General features: G+C 58.3%; 1 protein-coding gene across 1 annotated transcript in view; it reads right to left on the reverse strand.

Annotated features, from left to right (window-relative positions):
• The window catches only part of ADCY1 (adenylate cyclase 1), a 114,936-nt gene that overhangs the window by 35,786 nt on the left and 53,271 nt on the right, over window positions 1–25,879 (reverse strand). Inside the window, exons 5-12 of the mRNA XM_025853153.2 lie at window positions 24,860–24,987; window positions 20,499–20,657; window positions 19,732–19,873; window positions 18,305–18,460; window positions 8,623–8,817; window positions 8,352–8,449; window positions 7,444–7,528; window positions 326–415 (exon numbers count right to left, since the gene is read on the reverse strand). Coding sequence (XP_025708938.1) covers window positions 326–415; window positions 7,444–7,528; window positions 8,352–8,449; window positions 8,623–8,817; window positions 18,305–18,460; window positions 19,732–19,873; window positions 20,499–20,657; window positions 24,860–24,987 — 1,053 coding nt within the window. The remainder of the gene's footprint in view (window positions 1–325; window positions 416–7,443; window positions 7,529–8,351; window positions 8,450–8,622; window positions 8,818–18,304; window positions 18,461–19,731; window positions 19,874–20,498; window positions 20,658–24,859; window positions 24,988–25,879) is intronic.

The raw sequence follows: 25,879 nt of genomic DNA on the forward strand, positions 1-25,879 counted from the left end.
CCTCCCCCCCGGTACTCCCCACCCCACCTCCATCCTCCCATCCAAGTACTCCAGGCCCGACCCTGCTTAGCTTCCGAGATCAGACGAGATCGGGTGCTTTCAGGGTTGATGGCCGTAGACTCCACCTCCATCCTATTATCCTGCCACCACCTCCCTCCTGTTACTCCTGCCCCAGTCCGTCCTGACTCTCTGCCCCAGCTTCTATCATCTACACACTGTGAAGTGGCTGGGTGTCCCTTCCCCAGGAGATGGCATCCCCCTCGACCCCCCTCCACACCTCACTCCACTCTCCACGCCAGACCCTGCTGCCTCTTAAGATGCTCACCACACATCCTTGGGCCACAGAGTAGATTAGGACCACTATGAAAATACACAAGACGGTGCGGATCTGGATCGTCAGGCATCCTGGAAAACACTGAACAATACAACACGTTACTGTAAAAACAGGTGTTTATTAAGGATTGGTTCACGTGCACAGAAATGGGCACAATGCTGCTGGGCCCCCACGCAAGGCTCCCTTCCACACACGCTCCATGCTGAGCTCAGGCTTCACCTCCCAGGTCAACAAACTGCCCAGATCAAAAGAAACAAAAACTAAGGTCTTTAAGCTAAAAAGAACCACACCAGCCACCATGTACCCCCTGCTGTGACGGTGGCATCGAAGTATGAGACATTTTATCTCAGAAACAAGGATTTACGTTTACTTGTGTCTTCTCTTACATGCTCCAAGTAAGTTTTGTCATTTTCACCACAGAGGCTTTGCGTCACTTTTGCTATTAGAAACTTCACTGTAAATCTATTTAAGTACATTCTGCGATATTCAACACGCAACTGACTTCATGGATAAAGGTGCCAAGTTCTTTTTAGATTCACCCTCATGAAATTGGAAACAAAAGCTACAGTAAACACAGCAGGGACTCTGCCCAGGATGCTGACGAGACCCCCGCCAGCCAGGGTGCCCAGGCCACTACAGGACTACCCGCCATCCTCCCCCGGGGAAGTGAGGACCCTCGCTGTCCCCAGTCTGCGGCGAGCAAACACGGCCCTGCCAGCCAGCCTCCCTCATTCCACGGAGCTCACACAGTTGCAGCTACGGATCTGGGTCCCATTCAGGATTCCCGAGCCCCAACACTGCTGCGTTGTGCAGACACGCTGGGGCCCCCAGATCTGAGAGAGAAGAGATCTGTGGCAGCACCAGCCCCGACTGCCTCATGGACCTGGTGCCCGCCACCTCCCTCCCCGTCTAATCTCGTGTCAGCCCTGGGACAAGGCTGAGGATGTGGCCATGGGATTCTCGCCCCCCAGCCGACAAGGCACACGCAGCTCACACATTCACTCAGCAAACACTGGAGGGCTCCTCCCCGCGGGGGACGTCAGGAGCCCCGTGGGGACACTGCCCAGAGCCTGGCCCCTCGTGCCCTGGCAGAGGCAGAAACAGCACAGAGGTCCCTCAGGGAGGCGGTGAACGGGTGGCCGCCAGCCAAGGCCCAGCAAGCCCTGCCCGGGGTGCACAGGGGCCAAAGTGGAAGGCAGCCTGGAGCCAGATCTGCGGTGCCGGGGGAGGGCAGCTAAGCAAGGCTCAGGGGCACAGAATTGTGGGCCTGCCAGGATGAATGCACCATTCCCATTTGTGTGGCAAATGGCCAAACAGTGGCAGGTTCCTACAGGTTCCATACAAGCTGCCTGCATGGATTCTCCGGGCCCGGTCCCTCCCTTTGAGCTCTACATACAGTGCACGCTAACTGCTCACTTGATGCTTTATTTATGGGTGGGAATCTATTGAGTCCCGGGCACTGATTCCTCCCTGCCCCTGCCACAGCACAAGAGTCTCATCCAGAGATCTGATCTTTTCCTAAAACCCAGGCTTTGGAGCCACTGACCCCAGCCGACCCCACAGGACCTGGCACACTGCCTCGCCAGGCTAGGAGGGCACGCCGGGAGCCGTGACGTGGGCCAGCAGGAATCAAGGGGTGCTGTGGCTTTGCATGACCTCGTCACCCTTCTCCTGGGCCCTGCTTCAGGGCCGCTGAGTCCTGGCCAGCTGTGTGCTCAGCACCAGGACCCAAGCTGCATGAGCATGGGGACATGGGACATCGCCAGCTCACATTCACAGGACCCCGTTGGTTCCTGCTCACCCCACTAGACAGGCATCTCCCCTCCCCTCAGCCCACCCTGGGGGCTTCCAGTCCCATCAGAGGCAAGACCACAGCGGACACAGATTAACTCATGAGCTCGCGGGTGGGTGGGAGCCCCCGGAGCGGAGCGGCCAGCTGCCCCGATATGTGAACCACAGCTCAGGCTCTGGATGGGGTTCAGAGCAAAGCCCAGTCATTCTCTGGAGACACTCTGGTCCTGCTCCCGGGCCTTGGCCACGGGCCAACAAGGTGCCAGCGGACTTGAGCCACCTCCTGAGCAGGGTGTTGTGCGACCCTCCAAGCCTGGAAGGTGGGTGTGCACGGACAGCAACCCCCCATCACCGAGTGGGAGAGGCACATATGTGATCGGACCCAGGCAGGCCCAGGGGCCACACATACATTACACCAAGGAGAGGCCCAGACACCACGGTCCCCACTCCTGTTACACCTGTGATCATTCACGATCAGCTGACGGAGGAAGAGAAGACTCCGCTAGCTTCCAGCAGGTTCTACACGACCTGAAGGCACCACCCAGGGTGGGCAGCTGCAGCCGCAACGACCCCCTCTGGCTTGTCCCTGAAGGATGGTGACGGTAAATCCTGCCAATGGGCAGAACGCCAGATGGTGCACCTGCTGGGTGCTCTGGTTGGAAGGAGAAGGGGCCAGATGTGCCATCATTCACTGACTCCCGGGCCCTGGACCATGGTCCAGCTGGACGGTTAGGGAGGCAGAAGGAGCGTGACTGCAACAGTGATAAGGAAGTCACCGCTGGGGCACACGTCTGTGGAGAGACCGTCTGGGGGGTGCGGAAAACACCAGTGTTCCATGTGAATGCTACCAGTGGGGGACCTCGGTGGACAAGGAGTGTAATAATCGGCGGGGGGAGCACCTGTCAGCCCCTTTCCCCAGCTGCCCCTGCCACCGCCCCACGGACTCATGGACAGAGTGGCCATGAGGGCAGGGACAGAGGTGACGCTCAGCAGCACGGACACCCACTCACCAAGGCCAACCTGACCACAGCCACCAATGCACGCCCAATCCCAGCAGAGACCAACAGGGAGCCCCCGACAGGGCACCCCTTCTCCTAATGGGAGTCACGGGGAAGGGATTCTGGGAATGAGCATCCATCCGGGCCCAGGAGACAGAGCACAAAGCCACGCGACCCCCTTGCTGGCCGGTCACGCCACCAGCCTCAACCCCGCGGCCCCGCAGCAGCAGGACTCTCTAGCCTCCCTCCATTCTCACTGGGGAACACAGCAGGTACATGCTGCTCTACCCCCCGGTCTTATCACGACCCCCGCTCCCGAAGCACACAGCTCACGGACCATCTGAAACGCCCTTCTGAAGACTCAGTTACGGTGCGGGCTCAGTGCCCACTCTCGCAGAGCCGGGGTCACGTCCTCCTGGCCCCTGCGGCGCGGTCCTGGCCTCGCGGCACACGGCGGGACCGTGGAGAACACCATGCCAAGGGAAACAGCGCAGTGTTCCCACAGATTGTCCCATGACCCTTAAAAATGATTGTTAAAATATCAAGACGCTCGGCATGTGATGTAATGAGCACTGGGTGTCATGTGCAACTGATGATTCACTGAACTCTACCTCTGAAACTAATAATACACTATATGTTAATTAAATGAATTAAAATTAACTTAAAAAATATATCAAAACTCTCTTACTGTTGTTTATAAAGACAGACTTAAAAACCAGTGAGGCTGGTGTGTATCTGGTATGCTTGCGATGGGCACAAAATGGTCCCCACGGTCTCTCCCTCACTGCCTGGGCCCGTGAGGAGCCACGGTCCCTCGACCACGTGGCAGCCCACGGCAGAGGGTTGCAGCCGTGATCGGCCTCAGCAGTGGGCGGACTCTGTTACTCACCAAGGACAACCGGGTGGACCCAGGTCAACCACACCAGGTCTTTAAAGCCAGCAGGTGGCAGAAGGGGGAACAGGCGGGCTGGGGGCATGGGAGGGACTCCACACTCTGGGGCTGGCCTGGGGAGACTGGAGAGGAGCCACCGGGAGCTGGGGTGACAGTCCCACCACCGCCCAAGCCGGATCTCACCGACGGTCAGCCTGAAGGAACCCCCACAAAGCCTGTGGGCACCTTCCCTTTGGCCGCGCGCTGCCCAAAGCGGGGAGCCAGCTGGCCGTGCCCGCCCTCGGACTGCTGAGGCTGTGGTCACCTGTCGGGCAGCAACAGGAAGAGGGGACAGATGCTGGAAGTGGGGAGTGCTCGAGACCGGGAGGTGGGGGCGGGAGTCCGAGCACAGTCCTAGCGCAGGACATGCCCGCCCAGCCCCTGCTTCATATTCATCTCCTCTGCTCTTCTGCCCTGCAGACGCCAGACTTCCCCAGGGACGGAAACCCGTCTGGCAAAGGAGGAAGGCCAAACCGCAGGAAGGAATCCCTTCTACGTGGGGGCGGTCGGACGTGCGCCCCTGTGTCTTCGTGCTGCTTCCCTGGAGGGCTCTGACTGGCAGAAGCCAGAAGCCAAAGAGGTCCCTTCCCCGCTCGGGGCGTGACGAATGGAGGTACAGCTGGCTGTCTGCGGGTCCCCACGAGGAAGGCCAGCTTGGGCTCAGGCAGGCCCGAACAGGCAGGAGAGGGCCCAGAGAACACATCCCCGGTCTCGGCTGCCGATCGGAGTCACTGGAGAGCACGAGCCCCGGGTCATCCCACCCCACCCCACCACCGTGTCTGAATAGGCGAGACAATCAGTTCCCTTTGGCATCCAAGACCAATACGTGAGCTGGCTATTCTGTGACCTGCAAATTCACGTTCCTTAAGGCCACCACGCCCACACCCCAGGTGGGAGCCTTGACTGCCAGCCATGGGCTGCTAAGACCTTCCCTCCTCACGAATACCTGATCCTAGAAATGTGGTTGCTCAAATGCAAAGGGTTAAAACGCTTTTCTGAAAAGTGAACAATGCTGGTCACAAAGACGGACGTGGGGCGGAGCCCGCGTGCTGTGGGCCACACGTGGGCTCCAAGGGGCCTGTCTTAGCTTTAAGGCTGGTGGTCTACTTATCCTTGCGTTAATTTGCTTATATATCCAGGGAGCAAAAACAGGCATGGAAAATTGTTGTAATCCGGGAAAAAACAGCGGATCTGACCTGAACCCAGGCGAACCACCCCAGAGCATGAACCACAGTTATCAAACGTGGCCCAGCGGATTGTCGGGGGTTGCACATCCTCCTGGCACACCGTCCCCACAAAAGGCAGCCACGCTAACTCCAGCCACGGCCACATGAGCACGTGCAAGCACGACAGATGCAGAACGTCTCCAAGGCCACCAGTGGGCAATGCCACAGAGCACCACGGGACGTCTGCCTCTCCGTGGAGCGGGCCATGCCCGGGACACACCAGGAGGAGGCCACGTCCGTGTGCACCAACCTGGGCATGCTCTGCCGGGTGACCCGAGCCTGAGCCTCGTGGCCGAGGGTTTGCGAGACGAGGCAGGTGTAGCAGCTGTGGCCTCTGCCACTCAGCGCGACGCAGCCTGCTTTCACTGGCACCTGGAGGTGAAGGCCCAGGATGACGTGTCTGCCAGGGGCAGGGCTTGTGCAAGTCTGAGCAAGCAGCAGGGTGAGCATCTCTGGGCTGTCACGCACGGACACAGCAGAAACCACCTGCCGGAGCCCCGATCACAGCTGGTGCTGGACGAGGCCGTCTTCCTCTTGTGCATCTGTCCCTTCTGCTCACAGCGCGGGCTCCCCAGCCCCCAGCTGGCCCCGGGGCAGGGACCCCCCCCCGACAGCAAAGCGTACCTGACCCCGAAGAGGCTCCCTGACAGTCCTGACAGAGCCAGCGACCACCCCTCGCGGCCGGCTGGTCCAGCTCAGCCCCCTTCTAGCTCTCACCCCACACCCTCAAGCCCACTCTCTTGCTGGCCCCTCCTCCCCATCCCGGCCTCCTGGCCCCCTCCTGGCCCCACTGATGTGTATCAGCTCAATTCCCACCCCGTGTCACAGACGGGGACTCAGAGGTCCCAGGGCCAGCAGCCCCCAGCAATAGGGGCGCCAAGCGGGGGGATGAAGGTGCCGGGCAGCCAGAGAGCTGGCCCAGCTGCCTGGATGCCCTGGCTGTGGCCGCCTGCCCTGTCCCAGCAGAAAGCACCTGCCCAGCTGACTCACGCTTTCCCACAGAGGCCTCGCTACCGCGGACCCAGGCTCACCCACGTGCGCAGCCGTGCCCACCCATATCTGTCTTCCATGGCAGACGTCGGCCTCTGCCGATGGCCCGGCCCCACCTGCCGGCCACCACCCCTCCCCAGCCTGATGCCACCACCTGTGCTCCACGGTCTCTGGGCCCCATCGCAGGGTGGACGCTCAGAGCTAGCTCAGGGACACCGCCGGGAGTGTGAGACTGAATTCCACAGGATTCGGGCTGAGACCACCTGTGCCAGGAGGAGCACGTCCACCCCAGCACTGGCTCCCAGCTCCCCAGGGGGCTGTGGCAGGCTCTAGAAGCCAGCTCCACCTGGCACGTGCTCACCGAAAATTATGTGAATACACCATCTTACTCAAAGTGGAAAATGGCAGTTTCCAGTCCAAGTGTGACTCTATGAAGACCCAAAAACTGGAAGTATGGTTTAAATCAATAGCATTTTTTCAATTAAAAAAAAAAAAAAACAAGAAGTTACCTATGAATAACAAAGAAGTTAAGTGAATAAAACCAAATTTAGTTTTTAAAAAAGTTGCGGTTTCCAACAATTATACAAAGATAACACCGGGTCTGCTAGACGTGGTGGTGGAGTAACACGGGGAAATAGGGTGTGTGGAGACACAGATGGAGGCCACACAGGGCTGGGACCAAGGGTTCTCCCAGGAGCACAGCTGCCCCGGTGCCATCCCAGCAACCCCCCACCCCAGAGGTCACAACAGCAAAGCCAACGGAGAACCCTCCACAGTGCAGGTGCCCCGTCCACCGCACGAGCGCACCACAGACCGCTGGTCCCTGCCCTGAGAGATTCTGCACTCAGGAGAAGGTGACACACCGGGTGGGCCTCACTCCATCACTACAGACTGCCTGCCCTGTGTCCCTGTGTGCCCCCAGAACTCCAAGCAGGACCTGGCACACGACAGGGCTTCATGAGCTCCTGCTCTTCCAGAGGGCGAGGGTCTCCACTGCCCCACCTGTCCTATCAAGAGGGCAAGCTGAGGCCATACATGTACCTGTCCAGGTGACATACAGATGCAAGACACCCATGTACCCGTACCAAGCAATGTGTAAGACACATGCACGCACACACCTGGACCCAGGTGGATGTACAGGTATGGGACACATACACATGCACACGCACGCACCTGGACCCGGGTGATGTGCAGGTACAGGACACAGGCCACCAGGAAGCAGATGCAGAACACCAGCAGCAGGAGGACGACCATGTTCCTAGAACAGAAGACACAGGGTCACTGCGGGCTGGGCCCAGCAAGGTGTGCCCCAGAAGAGCCTGCGATTCCAACCCCTGACCTCTCCACCAAGTCCCTTCCTGTCTCCACTCCGACTTCTATCCACTTGGGTCTGCCACGAGGTCCTCCCTCTGGAAGGACAGGCCCCTGGACGCTGCCCTCCCGCTGGATGTCATCTGGGAGCAGCTTCTGTAGAAAAAGCTGAATCCCCACACAGGGCCATCAGGTGGTCACCGTGTTCCCAGCGTCCAGGGATGGGGCAGCTTCCTGTGCTTTCTGGAAACTCTGGAAACTCGAAGGGGAACAACTCCGCTAGGGAGGTCTTGTCAAGAAAGCTGTTTGTCTGGAAGGAAAATGCGTCTTCCTGCCAAAAACAAACACTGCAAGCTCATTTTGACTTAGCATAACTGAATTATTATTCAATTACTACACTTTTCTTCCTTTCCAGAGACCACTTTTCCTCATTTTGATGTATCTGAAAATGACAGATACCTAGAAACCAATGTGCATTTTCTCCCTCGAAATCCGTCCTGGAGTCAAGGGTACACGTTGTGTGGATGGAAACGCTGGGAACAGCTGGTACCTTAGGGCTGTTTGCACAACAACGGAGAACCTGGGAGCGAGCGCCCCACACACGGCCACCGGGGCCTGCCCTCCCAGCTCCCTGGAAGAGCACGTGGACAGCTGGCCGTGGCCGGCACCAACCCTGCGAGCTGGGGACCACGGGGGAGATGCCAGCGGACACAGAAGGAACCCCCGGCCCTTCTCCCCCAACCGCTGACCACGGGGCCCGCCACACTTACTGCGGGATGATGAGAAGGTAGACGAGGCCGAACAAGGCAGCCAGGACGAGCGCGAGCACGACGGCACTGGTGAAATACTCGTCCTGCAGCTGGTGGTACTAGGAGACACCGAGATCCGCCATCAGTGGCTGCAGCCACTGGGAGACACGCGGGGTCCCCCGGGGGCACCCAGGACTGGGGACCACAGCTGCGTTGACAAGAGCAAGGGCAGGAGGCCACAGCCAAGGGGGCCCTGGGGTTCTCCGCGCTCCTGAGGGTCCTGGTCACCTACCTTGCGCTCGCGCTCAGCCTGCTTGTACTTCAGGGTGAAGAAGTCCAGGTCCGCCATCTCCAGCTCCATCTGGCGGGCTTCTAGGAGGCGGCTGATGTACCTGTTGACGCGCGTGCCTGGGGTGGTGTAGACGACATTCGCAGAGAAGGACGAGCGGTTTCTGAGTTTTTCAGACGCGGTTCTCAACGCCCTCCGCTGTAGCCACGGGGGAAAGAAAGAAATGTTAGCAAATCCTCCACTTATTGATGAAAAAGCTCTCACGCTCCCTCCAGCCTGTGTGCTCGCCCACTGCAGTCTGGGGGGCCGGGTTCGGGGCTGAGATGCAGTCCCATCTCCCCCATCTAGGACTCCCATGTCTGCAAATGGGGGCACGTGACATTCATGTGGCACCCCGTGTGGATGGGGGCGGTACCCAGCACAGGGCAATAAAACAGAGGTTGGTTCTTTTAAAATATCAATAAAATGGACAAATCTCTAGCAGGCATGCCAAAGAAAAAAAGAGAAAGGCCATAACAAACTCGGGAATGACATGTGATTCTACTACAGAACTTGCACACATCAAAAGGGTAACAAGGAATTTCTGTGAACAATTATACACATTGATTTGAGAACTCAGATCAATGAGCTACTCGAAACAACCACAACTCACCCAACATGAAAGATTATTAGATTAGCCCTGTAATTACTAAAGAAAGTCAATTCATAACTGTAAAACTCCTGAGAAATTAATCTCCAGGCCCAGAGAGTTTCACTGGAGAATTCTACTAAACATTTAAATAAGAACACCAATTCTATACAATCTCTTCCAAAAAATGGAAAAGGTAACACCTTCCAACGTACTTTATAGAGTCAGTATTATCCTGATACCAAGATCAGACCAAGACAGTACAAAAAAAGGAACACCACAGGCCCTCTCTTTCACTATTGATGCTAAAATCTTTAACAAAAGGTCAGCAAATAGAATTCAGCAGTATATAAATAGCAGCATACACCATAACCATTTCTAGAGATGCAAGTCTTTTTACATATTTGTACATTGATGCCTACACCATATTAACACCATATGAACAAATCCCATGGTTGTGTCAATTGATACAGAGAAAGCATTTGACAAAATCCAATACTCATTCTTGACAAACATGATCAGAAAACTAGGGAGGGAAGGGAAATTCCCCAACTCGATGAAGATCGATACACAGTACCGATAGCTAGCGTCACAGTTGCTGGTGAAAGATGGAGTGCTTTCCCCCTGACTTTCAGCAGTGCTAGAGACTGCAGCCACTGCAATAGGGCAAGAAAAGGAAATTAAAGGCAAATATTAGAAAGAAAGAACTAAAACTGGCCCTATTTGCAGATGACAGGATGGTCTACATAGAAAATTCCAAGGGGAGGAAAAGCCCTAGAACAAATGAATTCCACAAGGTCACCGGAAACAAGATAAACATAAAAAGGGTATTTACTGGGGCACCTGGGTGGCCGGTTAGGCGTCTGACTCTTGGTTTTGGCTCAGGTCGTGACCTCAGGGTCGTGGGATCGAGCCCTGCGTCAGGCTCCATGCTCAGTGGGGAGTCAGCTTGAGGTTCTCTCTCTCCCTCTGCCCCTCCCCCTGCTCCCACACATGTGCTCTCTCTCTAAAAATAAATAAGTAAATAAATAAAGGTATTTCTTAAACTAATAATCAGCATGTGAAGACCAAAGTTAAAATTCAGTGCCATTTATAATCATGTGGAAAAATGAAGTCCTAGGTACAACTCTAACAAAACACGTACACAACTCGTGTGCTGAAAACTATATGATACTGATGGAAGAAATCAAAGATCTCAACACAAGGAGGGATACGCGTGCTCATGGATTAGAAGACGTTTTTCTTAAAATCACTCAACCCAATGTTAAGACTTACTGTATAGCTCCTTTGATCGGGACAGTAGGGTCTTGGCAGAGGAACGGAACACCCTAGAGAGCCCAGAAACAGCCTCACACAAGTATGGTCAATGATTTTTTGACTAAAGTGCAAAAGCAATTCAATGGAAGAGGGATAGTCTTTTCCACAAATGGCACTGGACCAAATGGACATCCACTTGCAAAAACAGTAAATTTTTTTTAAGATTTTATTTATTCATTTGAGAGGGAGAGAGAGACAGAGAGAGTATAAGCAAGGGGAGAGGCAGAGAGAGAAGCAGACTCCCCACTGAGCAAGGAGCCCAACGTGGGGCTTGATCCCAGGACCCTGGGATCATGACCTAAGCCAAAGGCAGATGTTCAACCATCTGAGCCACACAGGAGCCCCCCAAAAAGTAAATCTTGATCTAAACTTCACATCTTATAAAAGATTAACTCAAAACACACCATAGGTTTAACTATAAAACATGTAAGTATAAACTCTTAGAAGAAAGGTGAAAATCTTTGGGGTTTGGGCTACATAAAGAGCTCTTGCAACACCAAAACCAAACACAGTTCATAAAGGAAAAAATATCAGTAAATTGGACATCTTCAAAATTTAAAACATCTGTCCTGTGAAAGACAAGCCACACGCAGGGAGAAAACACGTACAAACCACACATCTGACAGAAGAATCAGATCCAGAATTTAAAGAACTCCCAAAGGTCAACAGTACCAAGAAATCACTCGGATTAGGAAGTAAGACAGACATTTTTCCAAAAAAAAAGAAGAGAAAAATACGTGGACAGAAAATAAGGACTTGAAACGATGATCGGCATGATTAGCCACCAGGAAAATGCCAAATAAAATCATGAGGTGTCACTACACACTTATTAGAACAGCCAAAATGTTCTAAAAACAGTGACGGCACCATGGGCTGACGAGGACACAGAGAAGCCCGATCTCTCACACGTGGCTGCTGGGAACGTGAAACGGGACAGTCACCCCACAAACGGCTTGGCAGTTTCTTAAAAAACAAAAAACCAAGACCCATCCATGGCACAGTCGGGCATCTCTCCCAGCAAATAAGCAGTTATGCCCCCACAAAACTCTGAATGTGAACGCTGACTGCAATTTTATTTGCAACAGTCAGAGTTGGAAACAACCAAAAGGTCCTTCAACAGGCCACGCAAACGGTGGTCCCTCCACACCGTGGAACGCCCGTGGCCACTGCAAGGCTCAAGCTACTGATGCAGGAACAGCCTGGAGGGACCCGCAGGCTTTGCTCAGAGACTGAAGAGAGAGCCAAGGTCAAAGGGCGTATACAACAGCCTCAAATGTGAGTCACAGGACGCAGAGTAGTCAGCGCAGCGGGGCTTTGGGGAAGGCGGCCGTGTGACCCCAGTAGAAGGGGGACTGTGGCCATAAAGGAAATGCTCCGGATCCGAGTGTGGCCGCCAGGAGGAAGCGGGCCAGAGCCACACACACACCAGCCACCAAAGCCCATTCCCTTGTTTGGGTCCACGCAGATGCCGGGTGAGCTGTGACCATGGGGGAGGCCACTGGGGGCCCCCAGGCCTCTCTGGGCATGCTGCTTGGTTCCGCAGGGGACACGTGTGCGGTCGGGGTGGCGTGTCACCCCTACCTCCAGAAAGCTGCAGAAAGCCGCCACGCACAGTCCCTGCTTGGAAACAAGCCGCTGATGTTCTGCGGGGCAGCCTGCAGACTGCTTCCATGCAACCACCAGCCGGTGACTGTGCTCCTTCCATTTCCACAGCCCCGGCCTCCCCCCGCCCGAGAATAAGCACAGGAAGACCCACCTGTACGCAGGGTCCGCAGGGCCGGCAAACCCCTGAGGCACTCCCACGAATGCGCCCTCCCCCGGGACCTAAAGCATTTGTACACGATAAAAACACTCGCACCCTGCCACCTCCGGTGACACCAGGTCAGCTCCCTGAGCATCCGGCGTGCAGGGAAAGGCCGGCAGGCACCACGGCCCCTGGGTCTCCGCCACAGTGCTCAGTTATTCCAGGAGGAGCACCTGTCTGCCCGCCAGCCCCGGGTCTGCAGAGGCCAAGAGGGGGCAGGGCTGACTTCTTGGGGGGCGGCGCCACCCTGGGCATGCGGGGGACCCCGGGCAGTGACTCCTTCAGTGGGACAGGATGGTAATGTGGCCACCTCCTGGGGCCAGGGTCCCAAGTCTCCCTCTTTTTCACACTTCTCTTGACTTTCCACAACAAACATGTATTTCCTTGGAAACCAAATCAAAATCAAGTTTAGGAGAAAACTTGTTGCTCACTCTGCTGTGGAACCTGGCTGCCCGAGCCTCTTTCTGGACCTGCCGAAGGGAAGGCCGGTGGCTTCAGTGCAGAGACCTGAAAACCAGGGGCTGTGCAACCGAGTGGAGCTGCTTAACTTCTCTGTCTCCACCTTCCTGGTCTGTCACACGAGAACAAAGGTAGCCCCCAAGGGGAGTTCTCAGAAGACCCAGAACGCTCATGCTTGTGAAGAGCTGGAAGCACGCTGGTCCAGACCGAGTCCTCAAGCTGCCTCTCGCTGTCCTCAGTGGAGACAGCAAGCGGGTCCCGCCATGCTGCGGGAGGGGGCGGTTGGAGCCCCAGTCCACATGGAGGCCCAGGCGAGGCAGACACGCCAGGAACTACGGGCTGCTCACACAAGCTGGGAAGATGAGCAGGGCTGCAGGGTGGGCTCCTGGGAGGCCAGCGGCTACCGATCCATCTGCTCACTGACCCAGGGCAGGAGAGGTGAGCCGCTCTGGTTGCTGGCAGGGCTCGTTGCGCACATAGAGGAACTGGCCTGGGCAGGCAGGCCTCACCTAGGAAAGCCGGCTTGGGTGCTGAAATGTACTCGCCTGCACCCCCCCATCTGCCAGCTGGAATGTGGATGCAATGACTGGAGCCCCAGCATCTATCTTGGGCCTTGAAGTGATAGCAGGCAAGCCAGAACAGCATCATAGAAGAGGTCTGGTTCAAGATGCTTGTGAAGCCGCCACATTAGCTCCGTCCTGCCCCATCTCCAGGTTTACTTTAACAATAAGAAACCTTTTGTTCAAGTCACCACGGTTGGGGTTTTCTTCAATGTCACCAAGCCTGCTGCTGACTAGCAGGACCCCTGAGCACACACATGTGTAAACTGACATCCTCGGGGCCTGGGGCCCATCTGCCCCTCCACTCCCAGTTGACTCCTCCCTGCCATGGGATGCGGTTGCCGGGAGAGACAGGTGGTGAGCTGGGGAACAGGAAGGATGGCAGTGCCCAGTGATGGCCTCATCTGGGTGGGGCTGGGCAGAAGTGGGCTCCCTGGGGCTCAGCTTGGACACCCCGCTCCCTGAGGCAGGTGAGCAGCAGAGACGAGCAAAAGCGTCTCCCACCCACGACACACAAGCTCGGGACAACACATGGTGAGACGCAGCCCTGCCCGGCGCTGGCCCCTCCAGGCTGTGGTCAGCAAGCGGCTGCTCCCACCCAGCCTGTACCCCAGTTTCCCTCCCTACATGCTCTCTCCAGCCCACTCAGGACCCTGCAGTTGAGCCCCATGCTGCAGGGACACCCCAAAAGGCATACAGATTTCCATTTCTGCCTGGGTCTTCTCTCCACATTTATCAGGAATCTGCTCTGCTCTTCAAAACTGTGAAGTGTTTGTAGTAGAGGTGCCAACGTCTCTCTCACTGGTAACATCGGAGGGTCTCCACGATGTCCCCCTGCTCACCCAGGACTCGGGAAGTTTGGGTACATTGGCTGAATCGCCGTGCTGACGCCTCTGGGTTTAATGTGCTCCACGGACACAGGCCATCGGGAGCGAGGAGGAGCAGAACCTCTTACTGGAAAGGGCTGGACACACAGGAAGGGAGGGCACTGGGGGCACAGAGCTCAGGGGCCGGGCCGTCAATGACGGTCCCAGGTGAGAGACTCCATGCCCATGCTCGAAACAGTCCTTGCTGGGGCCTGAGAAGGAAGACGCCACACTCAGCCTTGCTTTCCTGGCCCCGTGCACGCTGTCACCAGATGGCAGACCTGGCCTGAGACCCGACCATGGTCAGGGAGCGCCTGCCTGAGCCGGGGTGTGCAGCGGTGAGTGGCTGATGGAGACTGGGTCCTGGGCTGACCCGTCTGGGGCTGACGGACACAGACCCCCCGGGGCAGCCGGCAGCCTCAGGGCTCGCAATATCCCCTCTGGCAACAACTGAGAGCCACAAGAGAGGGGCCCACGTGTGGCTGTGGCGGCAGAGAGAGGAGCTGGCGTTGTCCCAGGCAGAGAGCAGAAGACGAGCCCAGGCTGAGTGTACAGCTCGGGCACCCTGAGGCGGCGGCTCAGACAGCGAGGAGCAGCTACTCAGTGCCCCAGAGACGCCGGAGGGTCCCGTGCACCTGTCACTGTGCGAGTCGGGAAGAAAGCCTCCCCCGCAACACACACACAAGTGCATGCATGTTCACACACACTAATAGATACTAAGTGCAGTTTCTGAAATTCAGCATCTACTCCTCATTGTCAAAAAGCACAAACACTCGCTCACAGGGGCGCCCGCGTCTAACCCAAAGTGTCACAAAGAACAGCCAGAAGGAAATTAATACAAGGTGGAGGAAGGGTCAGAGTCACGCCTACGACGGTGAGCTGAGCTGAGGAAGAAGTTACCAGGATGAGTTTCAACGTGAGCTGAAACATTATCTTTGTTAAATTCAGACAGAAATGGTAGAAACGACATTTTGGAAAAGTTGCTGGCCAGGAGGTGGGAGCCGGACAGCAGAGGTGTGCGTGGACCCGGAGCACTGGGCACAGCGCGGGGAGCTGCGTGGACACCGACCGCATGCCCGCTTTTGCCGACCCGGGACCCGCAGACATGATCACAGACGTCGACGCACTTCCGTGAGAGAAATGCTGTGAGTTACTCACTGTGACTGGAAAACGAAAAATCGGAAATGACCTAAACGTCAACGGACCTGGAATCAACACACGGTCTCTCCTCAGGCTGGAGACGCACACGGTGACATAAAGATCATATTTTGGAGGAATGTTTATTAATATGAGAAACGTTTGTGATGCCACACTGGCAGGTGACAAAAACAAGCAACCAAGCTACTTGCAGATCATCCCACGACTTCCGTTAAATCCACACATGTGATGTGTGGTGCGCAGTGGGATGGACCAGCCCAGCGCCGTCCACGGGGCCCACCCTGGCCACACATGAGGGCGCCCACATGGGAGTGAGGCCCAGACGTGGAGGAGGGAAGACAGGGCCCTCATTCCGAAGGGGACGCAGGCTCTGGGGGGCCCTAGGGATGGCACCCACAGGTGGAAGGGCCTGCCCCGTGGGTCACTCGACGGCCACCTCCCGAGCTGCCTTCACTGGCGGGCTGGCCCTGCCTCTGCGCCTCTCTACCCCATCCTTCGGGACCACCAGCCTTGTCACTGCCCCGTCTCAACCACTGGGGGCCTCCCACAGTGCGGACACCGCTATCCTGCACACTGGGGCTTATTTCCACTACTCACAAGGCAGATGGTGATGAGGGGAAGCAGTGGTTCCCCAGCCTGCTACCTGCCTGCTCCTCTGTCTCCCCGGCAGGGGAACCGCCCGGGCCACGGAGGCTGGATGTGCCAGCTGGTGGGGAGGGACCAGACGTGGGGCCAAAGCTCAGGGTCCAGGAGTCCCACACACGGGCAGGCAGCTCACCAGTGGTGCAGGGAGACCCTCTCGGGTCAGGGAGCTGGGCGCAGATGAGGAGCCCTGAAACCACACGATGGTTGGGGGGCTCGGCCTTGGACCCTGGGGTGCCGGGCACAGTGACAGGGACGATTGCAAGGGCGCACGCCCGCACGTCACACTTCGGCACCTGGTATAACGTGAGGCAGCAAGTGTCCCCCAAGGAGGGAGGCTGGAGGGCCAGGACCCACTGTCGCCAGCACACCGATGAAGGACCAGAGTCTCAGGGTGGGCAGAGCCTGACCTGTGACTCCAGAGATTTGGGGTGTCAGGGGCTGGGCCAGGATTCAGGATGTGGGAGACTGGAAGAAACCCAGCATGGCTCTGCGCTCCCAGGGGGGGCAGGAAGAAGAGAACGGGAGTGAGGAATCCAGCAGCAACTCCAGACAACAGGGAGGGAAGGGCCCACTCTCCCCCCAACACACACACACAAGTGCATGCATGTTCACACACACTCATACACACATGTGCACACGTGCATGCATCGCACACACTCATACACACTCGTGCACGCACACTTGTGTGCACACTCATACACACGTGCACACATGGACACTCATACACACACTCATGCAGTCACACACAAGTGCATGCATGCACGAACACATACACGCACACATGCATGCATGCACTCATGCGTGCACTCACACTCGTGTGCATACTCACACACGTGCACAAATGCGTGCATCGCACACTCACACGCACACTCGTGTGCACACTCATACACACATGTGCACACGTGCACACTCATACACACATGCACGTACTTTCAAATGCACAGGAAGCTGGTAACAAAGGGAAGTCACCAGAGGACATCCGGACGCGGGAACCCAGGCCAGGCAGGTGGTGGATGCACTGCTGCCGTCTGAGACCCGGAAAGCTTGGAGAGCCTGTCATCCCTCACGAGCCAACCGCAGCAACGCGGGGCCTGAGCACGGTGGGCAGTGAGGTCAAAGCTCTAGCGGGGGCCCACGCCCCCAGCGGCCCCATCAGCAAACACCGACGTGGGGAGCCCTTGCACGGGGGACACTCTTCAACCTGGCTCTGCACTGAGGGGACCCCCGGGAATACATTTGCACACGTCTGCCCAGCTGGGACATCTAAAATTCACTGGGCAAGCATGTGAAGCCCTCGGGTACCTGGACAAGGGCAAGGCCGATCTTGATAGAACCCACATCAGCATCGCTCTTGAAGAATTTCCAGCAAAATTCTCACAAATGTGAGCTCACGGTCAAAACCACAAAAATCCTGTGAGGCAAAAAAACCCCAGCAGTACCAGCAGATTCTTGCTTCTTCCTGAAAAGCCCCCCAAAACTGCAGGGATGGAATTCCTTGCCAGGGTAAAAAACCCAGAATGGCAGGGAAAACAGGAGTGAGCAGATAGAAGTCTCGGGAACCGGACATGACTCACAGGATGGAGCCACGCTGGGCTGGGGGGCCCAGAACACAAGGACACAGGAGGGGAAGGGGCGGCACTCCAGGCTTGTCCCAGGCTCATGAGACGCGACCCCTGCCCCAGACGACTGGGGTCTCTGCCCCCTGAGACGCGAGGCCCGTGTGGTTGAAGGGGACGCTGGGACCCCCACAGAGCAGTACAGCTTCCAAACCCAGCAGAAGACCAGAACATCCAAAGACGACTCTGACCCACCCAAGAGGAAAGGTGGAAAATCCTGGCAGTCAGGCCACAAGGCAGGCACTTCCAGGGGAGGCCACCTTCCATGGACTGGACGACTTTGAACAGGAAGAGGGGTGAACAGGTGCACAGCAGGAGAACCAGGGCGTGGGGGCGGCCAGAGACAAGACTGCCTGATGGCACCTGGGCTTGCAGGCCATGGCTGAGGTTCCAGACCTCACGACAGAGCATCTGATGAGCATGAATATCCTCAGGGAAGGTTCAGACAGCCGCTGGGGTTCTGGGCAAGCATTTACCCGCAAACACGTGGAAGGCCAAATTGAAAAAAAAAAATGCAAGATGATAGCAAGATTTTTCCAGGAAAGCAAAAGCAGCCTGGCTCTGAGTAGCATTTACACGGTTAGAAAGCACGCCCGGCCAGGCTTCCCGGGGCGGGGAGGCGGCCCTCCTACCTTGTCATCATCCTCACAGGTCATGACGTTGGAGAAGGGGATCTCCGCCTTGAACATCTTCCGACAGTGCATGAGCTGCACCAGCAGGTAGCACACGGTCTTGAACTTCATCCTCTTGGCAGGCTTTATGTCAGAGAGGATCAGCCCTGGAAATATCTGTGCCGACAGCCGGCCCGGAGAGACCCGTCAGCAGACCCATGCTGCCCCCCGCGCCCCCGAGCTGGGAGCGGGCACCTGACAGGGACAGGGAGGTCATGGGGACCGTGTGCTCAAGGCCAAACAGAAGTGCATGGAACCAGCAAGCCGGGTCCACAGCACACAGTTACCCCAGGGCCGCTGAAAACCAGAGCAAGGCCCCAGTCCTGGGGAGGAGCTGTGGGAAGATTTGGGGCCAGGCCAGGTAGGAACCCTGGAGCCTGAACGTTACTGGCTGGGCCAGCAGCTGGCTGAGGACCACCACCCACCAACCCCTGGGGTCCCTGCCCTTCTTACCGCACCCTCCACTCCCACATGGGTGGCCCCTGCTGCCCTGGGGTCCAGTGCCAACCCCTCACCCAGCCCTCCTCCAAGCCCACCGACCCCTGCCCTACCCTCTCTCCCGTTCATCAGGAGTGAGCTCACTGAGCCCAGCCTACCCTGCCCTGGAGCCCCCAGCAGCCACGGTCCCCGGGTCACAAGGGACTGCACAGCCCCAATCCACGGACACACAGGACAGAGAAGCTTGAAGCTCTCCCTCATATTCCACCTGCTTATGTCCTGAAGGAGTACTGGGGCCACCTGTGCCCTGCACCCCTCACCTGTGCCCTGAGCCCCTCACCTGTGCCCTGCACCCCTCACCTGTGCCCTGAGCCCCTAACCCATGTCCTGAGCCCCTCACCTGTACCCTCACCTTCACCTGGGCCCAACACCCCTCACCTGTTTCCTGAACACTTCACCTGTGTCCTATACCCCTCACTTAAGCTCTGAGCCCCTCCACCTATGCCCTGCAACCCTTACCCATGCCCCGTATCCATCTGTGCCCCGAGCCCCTCACCTGCGCCCTGTACCCCTCATCTGTGTCCTGCACCCCTCACCCGTACCCTGCATCCCTCATCTATGCCCTGCACCCCTCACCTGTGCCCTGAGCCCTTCCCCATGCCCTCCACCCCTCACCTGAACCCTGAAAAGACTAGGCCCCCCCTTGATCACGTCCAGCTCAGTTTCCTTAGGCACAGTGACCTTGAGTGCCCCGAACGATGGTCACAGGCCCCCTGTGTGCACAGCACCCCTTTGCTCAGTGCTCCCCCATCCCCGGCCTGTTTTGCGGGGGAAGGCCCAGGGAGTGGGGGGGGAGAGAGGACAGTCCAGGCCCTGAGAGGACCCCGGGCTCCGACTGGCCCGGCCCCAGCCCAGGTGAGCGGGAGCTCCGTCCCAGTCCCGGAGCCCACCTTGCGCCGATGTGATGGCACGATGAAGAAGGTCTCAATGTTGTGAGTTTTCAGAAAACTGTTCCTCTCGTGCCCGTGCCCCGGCTCCACCTCGTAGTCACCGTTCAAGCACGCCAGGGTCGTCTTCGTGATGTGGACCTTCCTGCAAGACAGCAGCACCACGGTGCCCAGGGCCTGCAGAGGTGGCACAGGCGTCCCTCCCCACGGGCAGGTCCAGGAGGGGCACTCAGGTTCCCTGTGTCACCTGGCAGCACCGGTCACACCCGGGAACAAGAAGGGGAGGGAGCCCAGCGAGGGGGTGCCGCTGGGGAGGGCTCGGAGCCGGGGATGGGCCAAGCGTCAGCAGGAGCAGAGGGGAGCATTCCAGGCTCTGGGACAGCAGAGGGGTCTCAGGTGCAAGCACAAGGTGGGAGTGGATGCCACCGCAGGTCCCAGCCGAGGCATGGCCTGGCCGGCCCGGACACGGTCAACCCAAGCCCCTTCCCCGGACACAGACGGGGTGGGGATGCCCAGTGTCCATTGCATCTCAGTCCTGCAAGGGAAGGGGATGCAGGTCTGGAGAGGGGGGACATGCAGGTGGCTCCCGCCATGGCTCCCACCGTGGCTCCCCAGGACCCCCAGGGTAGGTGGAGTTTGCTCAGGACCCAGTGTCGTCTGCTTTGCAGCCGCCTGGCCCATGCACCCAGCACATGAGTCTGGGGAAGTGGCGCGGGCCCCTCCCACACTGTCCTCTGGACGCCAGAGCGCACTGCCTCGCCCTGACTCACCCGGGCAGGCCGGCGGCCTCCATGACGTTGGCGAGGGTCACGTCGTTGGACCACACGTCATACTGCCACTTGCGCAGGCCGAGGACCCCACAGAGGACCCGGCCGGTGTGCAGCCCCACACGCATGTTCAGATCCACCTCTGTGGCCTCCGCCACTGACCTGCAACAGACACATCACGGCGTGGGCCTGGGCCCTTGTCCATACCCGCGAGCTTGCACACACAGGGGAGTCTGCATAGGCGGGAGCACGGGGGTCTCCTGACTTAGCCCAATCCCCAAGCGTGGCTCCAGGTGGGCAGGGCTGCTCTGGGCCAGGCCCCCTAGCTCCCTGGCCACTGGGCACGACCCTTGCCCCTCCCCACCTAGGGCAGCCCGCAGGGGGCATGAGCCTGGGACCTCCGATCCCCTCTGTGTCCCGCTGACCCGGTTGGGGGCTCGTGCCTGCTTGCTGGCCAGAGGCCGGCGTGACGACCTGCCAGGGGCACCCTGGGAACGGCCAGGGTTTGACCCCGAGCTCCAGACCTGACCCTCGAGTAGACTTTACAGGAGGACAAGCGTGTGGGTGCCAAAATCAGGTGGCGGGTCCAGGTGAGCAGGTCACCCGCGGCTGGGGAATGTGGGCCAGCGTGAGTCCCGGCAGCACCCAGGGGACACCGCCCGTGTCCGGAGCTCCGTGCGAGCGATCATGTGGGGGCACCCACAGGGTGCCACGCATGGTCTCCCCAGGTCTAGGACTCACCACCACAGCCAGAGGTACACAGCACACTGCGTCAGGCCAAAGGGGACACACAGCGGCCGTGCTGAGGCCTTCCGATGCTGTCTCCTGTGTTTTCTACTCTTCCCCAATGGGCGGAAATTATATTATTACAGAAAATGCTAAAGCAGAGCATTGCGGAAGCAACAGCAGGTTATCCGTAGGCCCCACGGGACAGGAGTGCAACGAGGCCCCGTGGGAGGGAGCACTGAGCCATGTGACCCCTGCCTGTCCACAGGTGGCCCCCACGGCAGGTGTGTCCAATGTGGCTCCCCTGTCCACGGCAAAGCCCAACCACAAAGGGCCAGGAGGCTGAGCCGTGGCCCAGGACACAGTGGCCCCGTGGTTAGAAGGTCTGTCACGAGGGAGAAGGGAGACCAGGAAACATCGGACACACAGGGTCACCAGGTTGCCACCATGGGGCCGGCCCACCAGACAACCCACCCTCCATCCCCTCCCAGCATTAGGTGCCCTGTGGCCCAGCCACCTGCAGACCCCCCACCCCACACAGGATAGCAGGCCACCCATGATCCCAATGATAAATCTCCCTCCTACTTCAGAACTTGGGGTTGATTCGTGTGCACCCATCTTGTTCCTAATATGACGTGGCCCAGCTGAGATGCAGCCTCCAGGAAGCCCTCCCAGATCCTCACCCCCATCCCTGAGGACCTATCACTGGTGCCAGTACAACAGGGTCTGTCAGAGACCGCTTCCGGCCATGCCCCGACCACCGGGCAGTCTGGCCCAAATGACCAGAGACTTGGGGGCGCCCGGGTTCCTTAAAACATCTGAATTAGAAACCCTAAAAGAAGACAAGGGGCTCTGATGATGAAATAAAGAGCTTGGGGTCTTCTGTCCAGAATGTAAGCACAGGACACAGACACAGGGGCTGGTGAGCAGAGCGTCCAGAGTCTTTGGCTCTCGGAACCGCAGATGGGCAAAGGCGGCCACTCCACGTGGGGAGCGCACATGAGCAGGGCGGCCCCTGATTTCTAGGGAAGTCCCATCGGCCCAGCAAGGTGACCAGGCCAACCTCTGCCCTCTCCGGGTCTCCGTTTCCCATGTGCAATCCAAGGCGGGGCTGAATGAGCGCCAACGGGCTCTGACAACCGCCCAGCTACCCTGGCGTCTCCAGGCTCAAGGCCGCGGCCCACATCCCACTAACCCCTGTTCTGGAAGACACAGGTGCAGAAACACTGGGAGAGGGTCCACGAAGACCCCGGACTGCAGGACGGCCCGAGCAGTCCTTGTGGCCGTGGACCCCACGCCACACAGCTGCTGGGGTCCCGTCACCTGGGTGGAGCACTCCCACCCGGGAGGACAGCATCCCGCTCGGCCCTGCCTGCCCAGCCCCAGCTTCCATGTGCAGACTACCCAGCGGTCCCACAGGATCCCACCGCCACACCGCTTCGCCCCCGTGCAAAGCCGTCCTGGACCCACTGGGAGCCCCGCACCACCCCTGCGTCCACCGAGGGCCCGGCCCCCAGGACCAGAGTGTTTCACATCGGGTCCAAGGTCCCCGGTGCACGTCCGGAAGTCCACGTGTCACAGGTTTACAGCAAAGGCTACTCGGGAGTCTGCATGTCTTTGACACCTACTTAGTTTTACATATATTGAACATCTTTTCTCTCAATTTTAACTTTTCTCAGTCATTTGCCAACCTCTAGTGAGAAGTGCTGAAACAAACAAAATACGGTTAAAATTTTGGATTTTTTTTTTTTTGATATTTGCAAAAGGAAAGGAACACAGAGAAACGTGAACAAGAAAAGCTGCAGACGGTGTTTCTGCCCATTTCACAGCATCTCCACCTCCACGGCCAGGAAGGGGCAAAGGTCACGGGGATCAAATCCTACAGCCTGCACACCCTCACCTCTTCTGGAAGGTTCTGCCTCAAACATCTGGATCCTGGTGGCAGTAGATACATAGTTACCTGGACACTCACATCTCAGTTAGCCGCGCATCAGGGGCAGTCTCACTGAGACACATTTGCCGAGAACAGAGACGGGAGGAGGGCCTGCAGAGCCGTGAGAGACGGCCCCCCTCCCTGGGCCATCGCTGCTCCGGCTGACTGCAGCAGGGTTAGCGGACAACCACGGCGGCCTCGCCAGCCCAAGGCTGGGTCCCGGAGGGCAGAGCACATGCTGTTTACTTCCCCTGATCCAATACCGCAAACCAAAACACCCAGACCTCGCCCCGCACGCTTGCCGGTGCGATGCGCGATTCGCTAAGGCCTGTGACAGACGAGGATCTCGCGCTACTGGAAATGCACAGAGTCCTAACGCTTTGGAGCAGAGGAATCTCCTGCACCCTGTGCTGAGTGGCCCCCTCCCTGCAGAGTGGGGGAATGGTTGCTCCAGCAGCTGGGGACCCGCTGGGAGAGCCCCCAGCCCCACGAGCTGCACCTGCCATGGGGGTGGGAGCCCCGGGCCTTCACTTCCACATCGGCACCCTTGTGTTGTCTTTAACGCGGAGCCTGTAAACCTTCCCACCTGTTATTCCCACAGGGACACACTACCCACCAAGTGCAACACAAGATCCTTCCCCACCCGCCAGACCGGGAACAGGTCCTCGATCCCTCCAGCCTCAGGAGAGGTCAGAACCCAGGCGGCCGGGGCCTGCACGCGCCTGCCCATGAGGAGATTCCTTCCCTCCGTCCAGTGTCTAGCGGCAGCAAACGCCCGGCCCCTCACAAGCCCGTCCTGAGCCCACACGTCGGGGACTGTCATATCTGCACAGTGAACAACCTACTGGACGTGCGGCCGGCGCGGCACCACCCCCCTGATCCTGAGCACCCCAGAACCACACACGGGGTCCGCAGGCACCCAACCGTCCCCCTGCTCTGGATGCCCCTGTCCACTCAGAGGACCGCTCACTGGAGCAGACCGCTGGAGTCACTGGGCCTCTTCCGCCCCTGACCCTAGGGCTGGGTCTCTCTCTTTCTCTCTCTCTCTGTTCTCCCGTGTTCCTCATACAACTTTGTTGCCACTACTTTTCGGCTCCAAGTGTGGACGTCTACACCCATCCCTGCTAACCCCGTCTCGCCGGACTGCACCCATCCCTCCACGCTGCTGAGATGTGGGCACCAGCTCAACCTCCCAGCCCCACACCTTCCCTGCCCCGACGGAGGGTCCCTAATTCTTCATTCCACTCTCTGACGGGACAGGACGAGGCTGGCTCAGAGGCGCGGCCGGCCCACGGTGTTCTCAGGAGGCACGCCTGCTCCCTCTAAGCTCCTCCAGCAGAGAGCCCTGGACACCTATGCCCGTGAAGACAAACACGTGCAGTTCCTTTCAGGGGAATTCGGCTGGATCTAAGCCACTCCATCCCCAGCTGACTCCCTGGATGTCTTGTCTGGCTAAGCTATGAAGCTGATTTCTTCCTGCACCATTAATGCATCCCTGACCACACCCAAGATGGCCACGGATGAAGAAACGCCGTCCCAGCAAATTGCAAAGGTGACGGTCTCAGAGGCACCCAGCTCAGGCGGGAGCTCCCCGACCCGAGCCTCGCCATGTAACCTGGCTCTCTGCAGCCTGGGGACACATGGCCCCTCGGGCCTACAGGACCCATGGGGGGTGCGAGGCGGGCCTGTCCCTGCGGGCACTCACGTAATGGTGTCAATCATGTCCAGGCCCATCTCCACGCAGCAGTGGGCGTGGTCAGTCTTGGGCTGGGTGAGGCCAGACACGCAGTAATAGCAGTCCCCGAGGATCTTGATCCGGCGACAATGATTCTCCTAGGGGGCGAGAGGACAAATCTCACATTAGTGATGTACCTGGGGCCTGGGCACCTACACCTTCGCCACCACGGAGCCGGTGACCACGGAGCAGGCAGCACCACGGGCACCAGGCCCCACAACCCCACCCAAGGGACCCCCTCCGAGGCCAGGGCAGCCTCAAGAGGGGGAACAGCCTCCACGGCAGTGATTAGGCTCACTGGGGGCACCCACACGCCCCCCAAGCCTGCACTCAGGCCTGTTCCCACGCAGGGGTCCACCCCGCCCATCCCTCAGCCCACCTGGCCAAACCCACAGACCATCCAAGTTTGGGAAGCTGCCCCAAGTCCAGAGCCAGCGCCTTTCCCGGGACGTTCTCTCTCCTGGGGGGCCCAGCACAGCGCCCCTCCTGACCACCGCCTTGGACAGCCATATGATGGACCCTGTGGCTCACATCAGACCCCCACGCACACCAGCTCCAGACGGGCAGGTGCACGCACCTGAGTGTCCCTGAGGTTGAGGTCCATGGGACACTTGGGCGGCTATCACCAAAGAGTTACATGCCAGGGCCCGAGCCCCAAGGGGACCGCCAGGGTCTGCGACCCTGACCTGGCCGCCCACAGGGACACCCAGAACGTCCACTCTGGCACTTATACGACAGTAAGAGAGCATCCGCACCCACCTCGCCGTCCTGCTGGGAAGGACTTCCTAGCGCCCGTCATGCACTAGCTCATTGGTCTCGGCTGTGATTATGGCCGTGACTGAAGTTTTACTTCTCAGACGCTTCCGTAAAGCTCCCCTTTACGCCCCTAAAATAGCGGACGGCCTCACAAAACTCCTTCCCGTGAGCAGGTCCTGCCCCTGGACATTCAAGACGTTCTTCAAATCGCATTAACGCACTCAAAGGTGATAG

Source organism: Callorhinus ursinus, unplaced genomic scaffold (genome assembly GCF_003265705.2).
Source record: "Callorhinus ursinus isolate GAN/ISIS: 27379988/994484 unplaced genomic scaffold, GSC_fseal_2.0 scaffold60, whole genome shotgun sequence".
Lineage (NCBI taxonomy): Eukaryota > Metazoa > Chordata > Mammalia > Carnivora > Otariidae > Callorhinus > Callorhinus ursinus.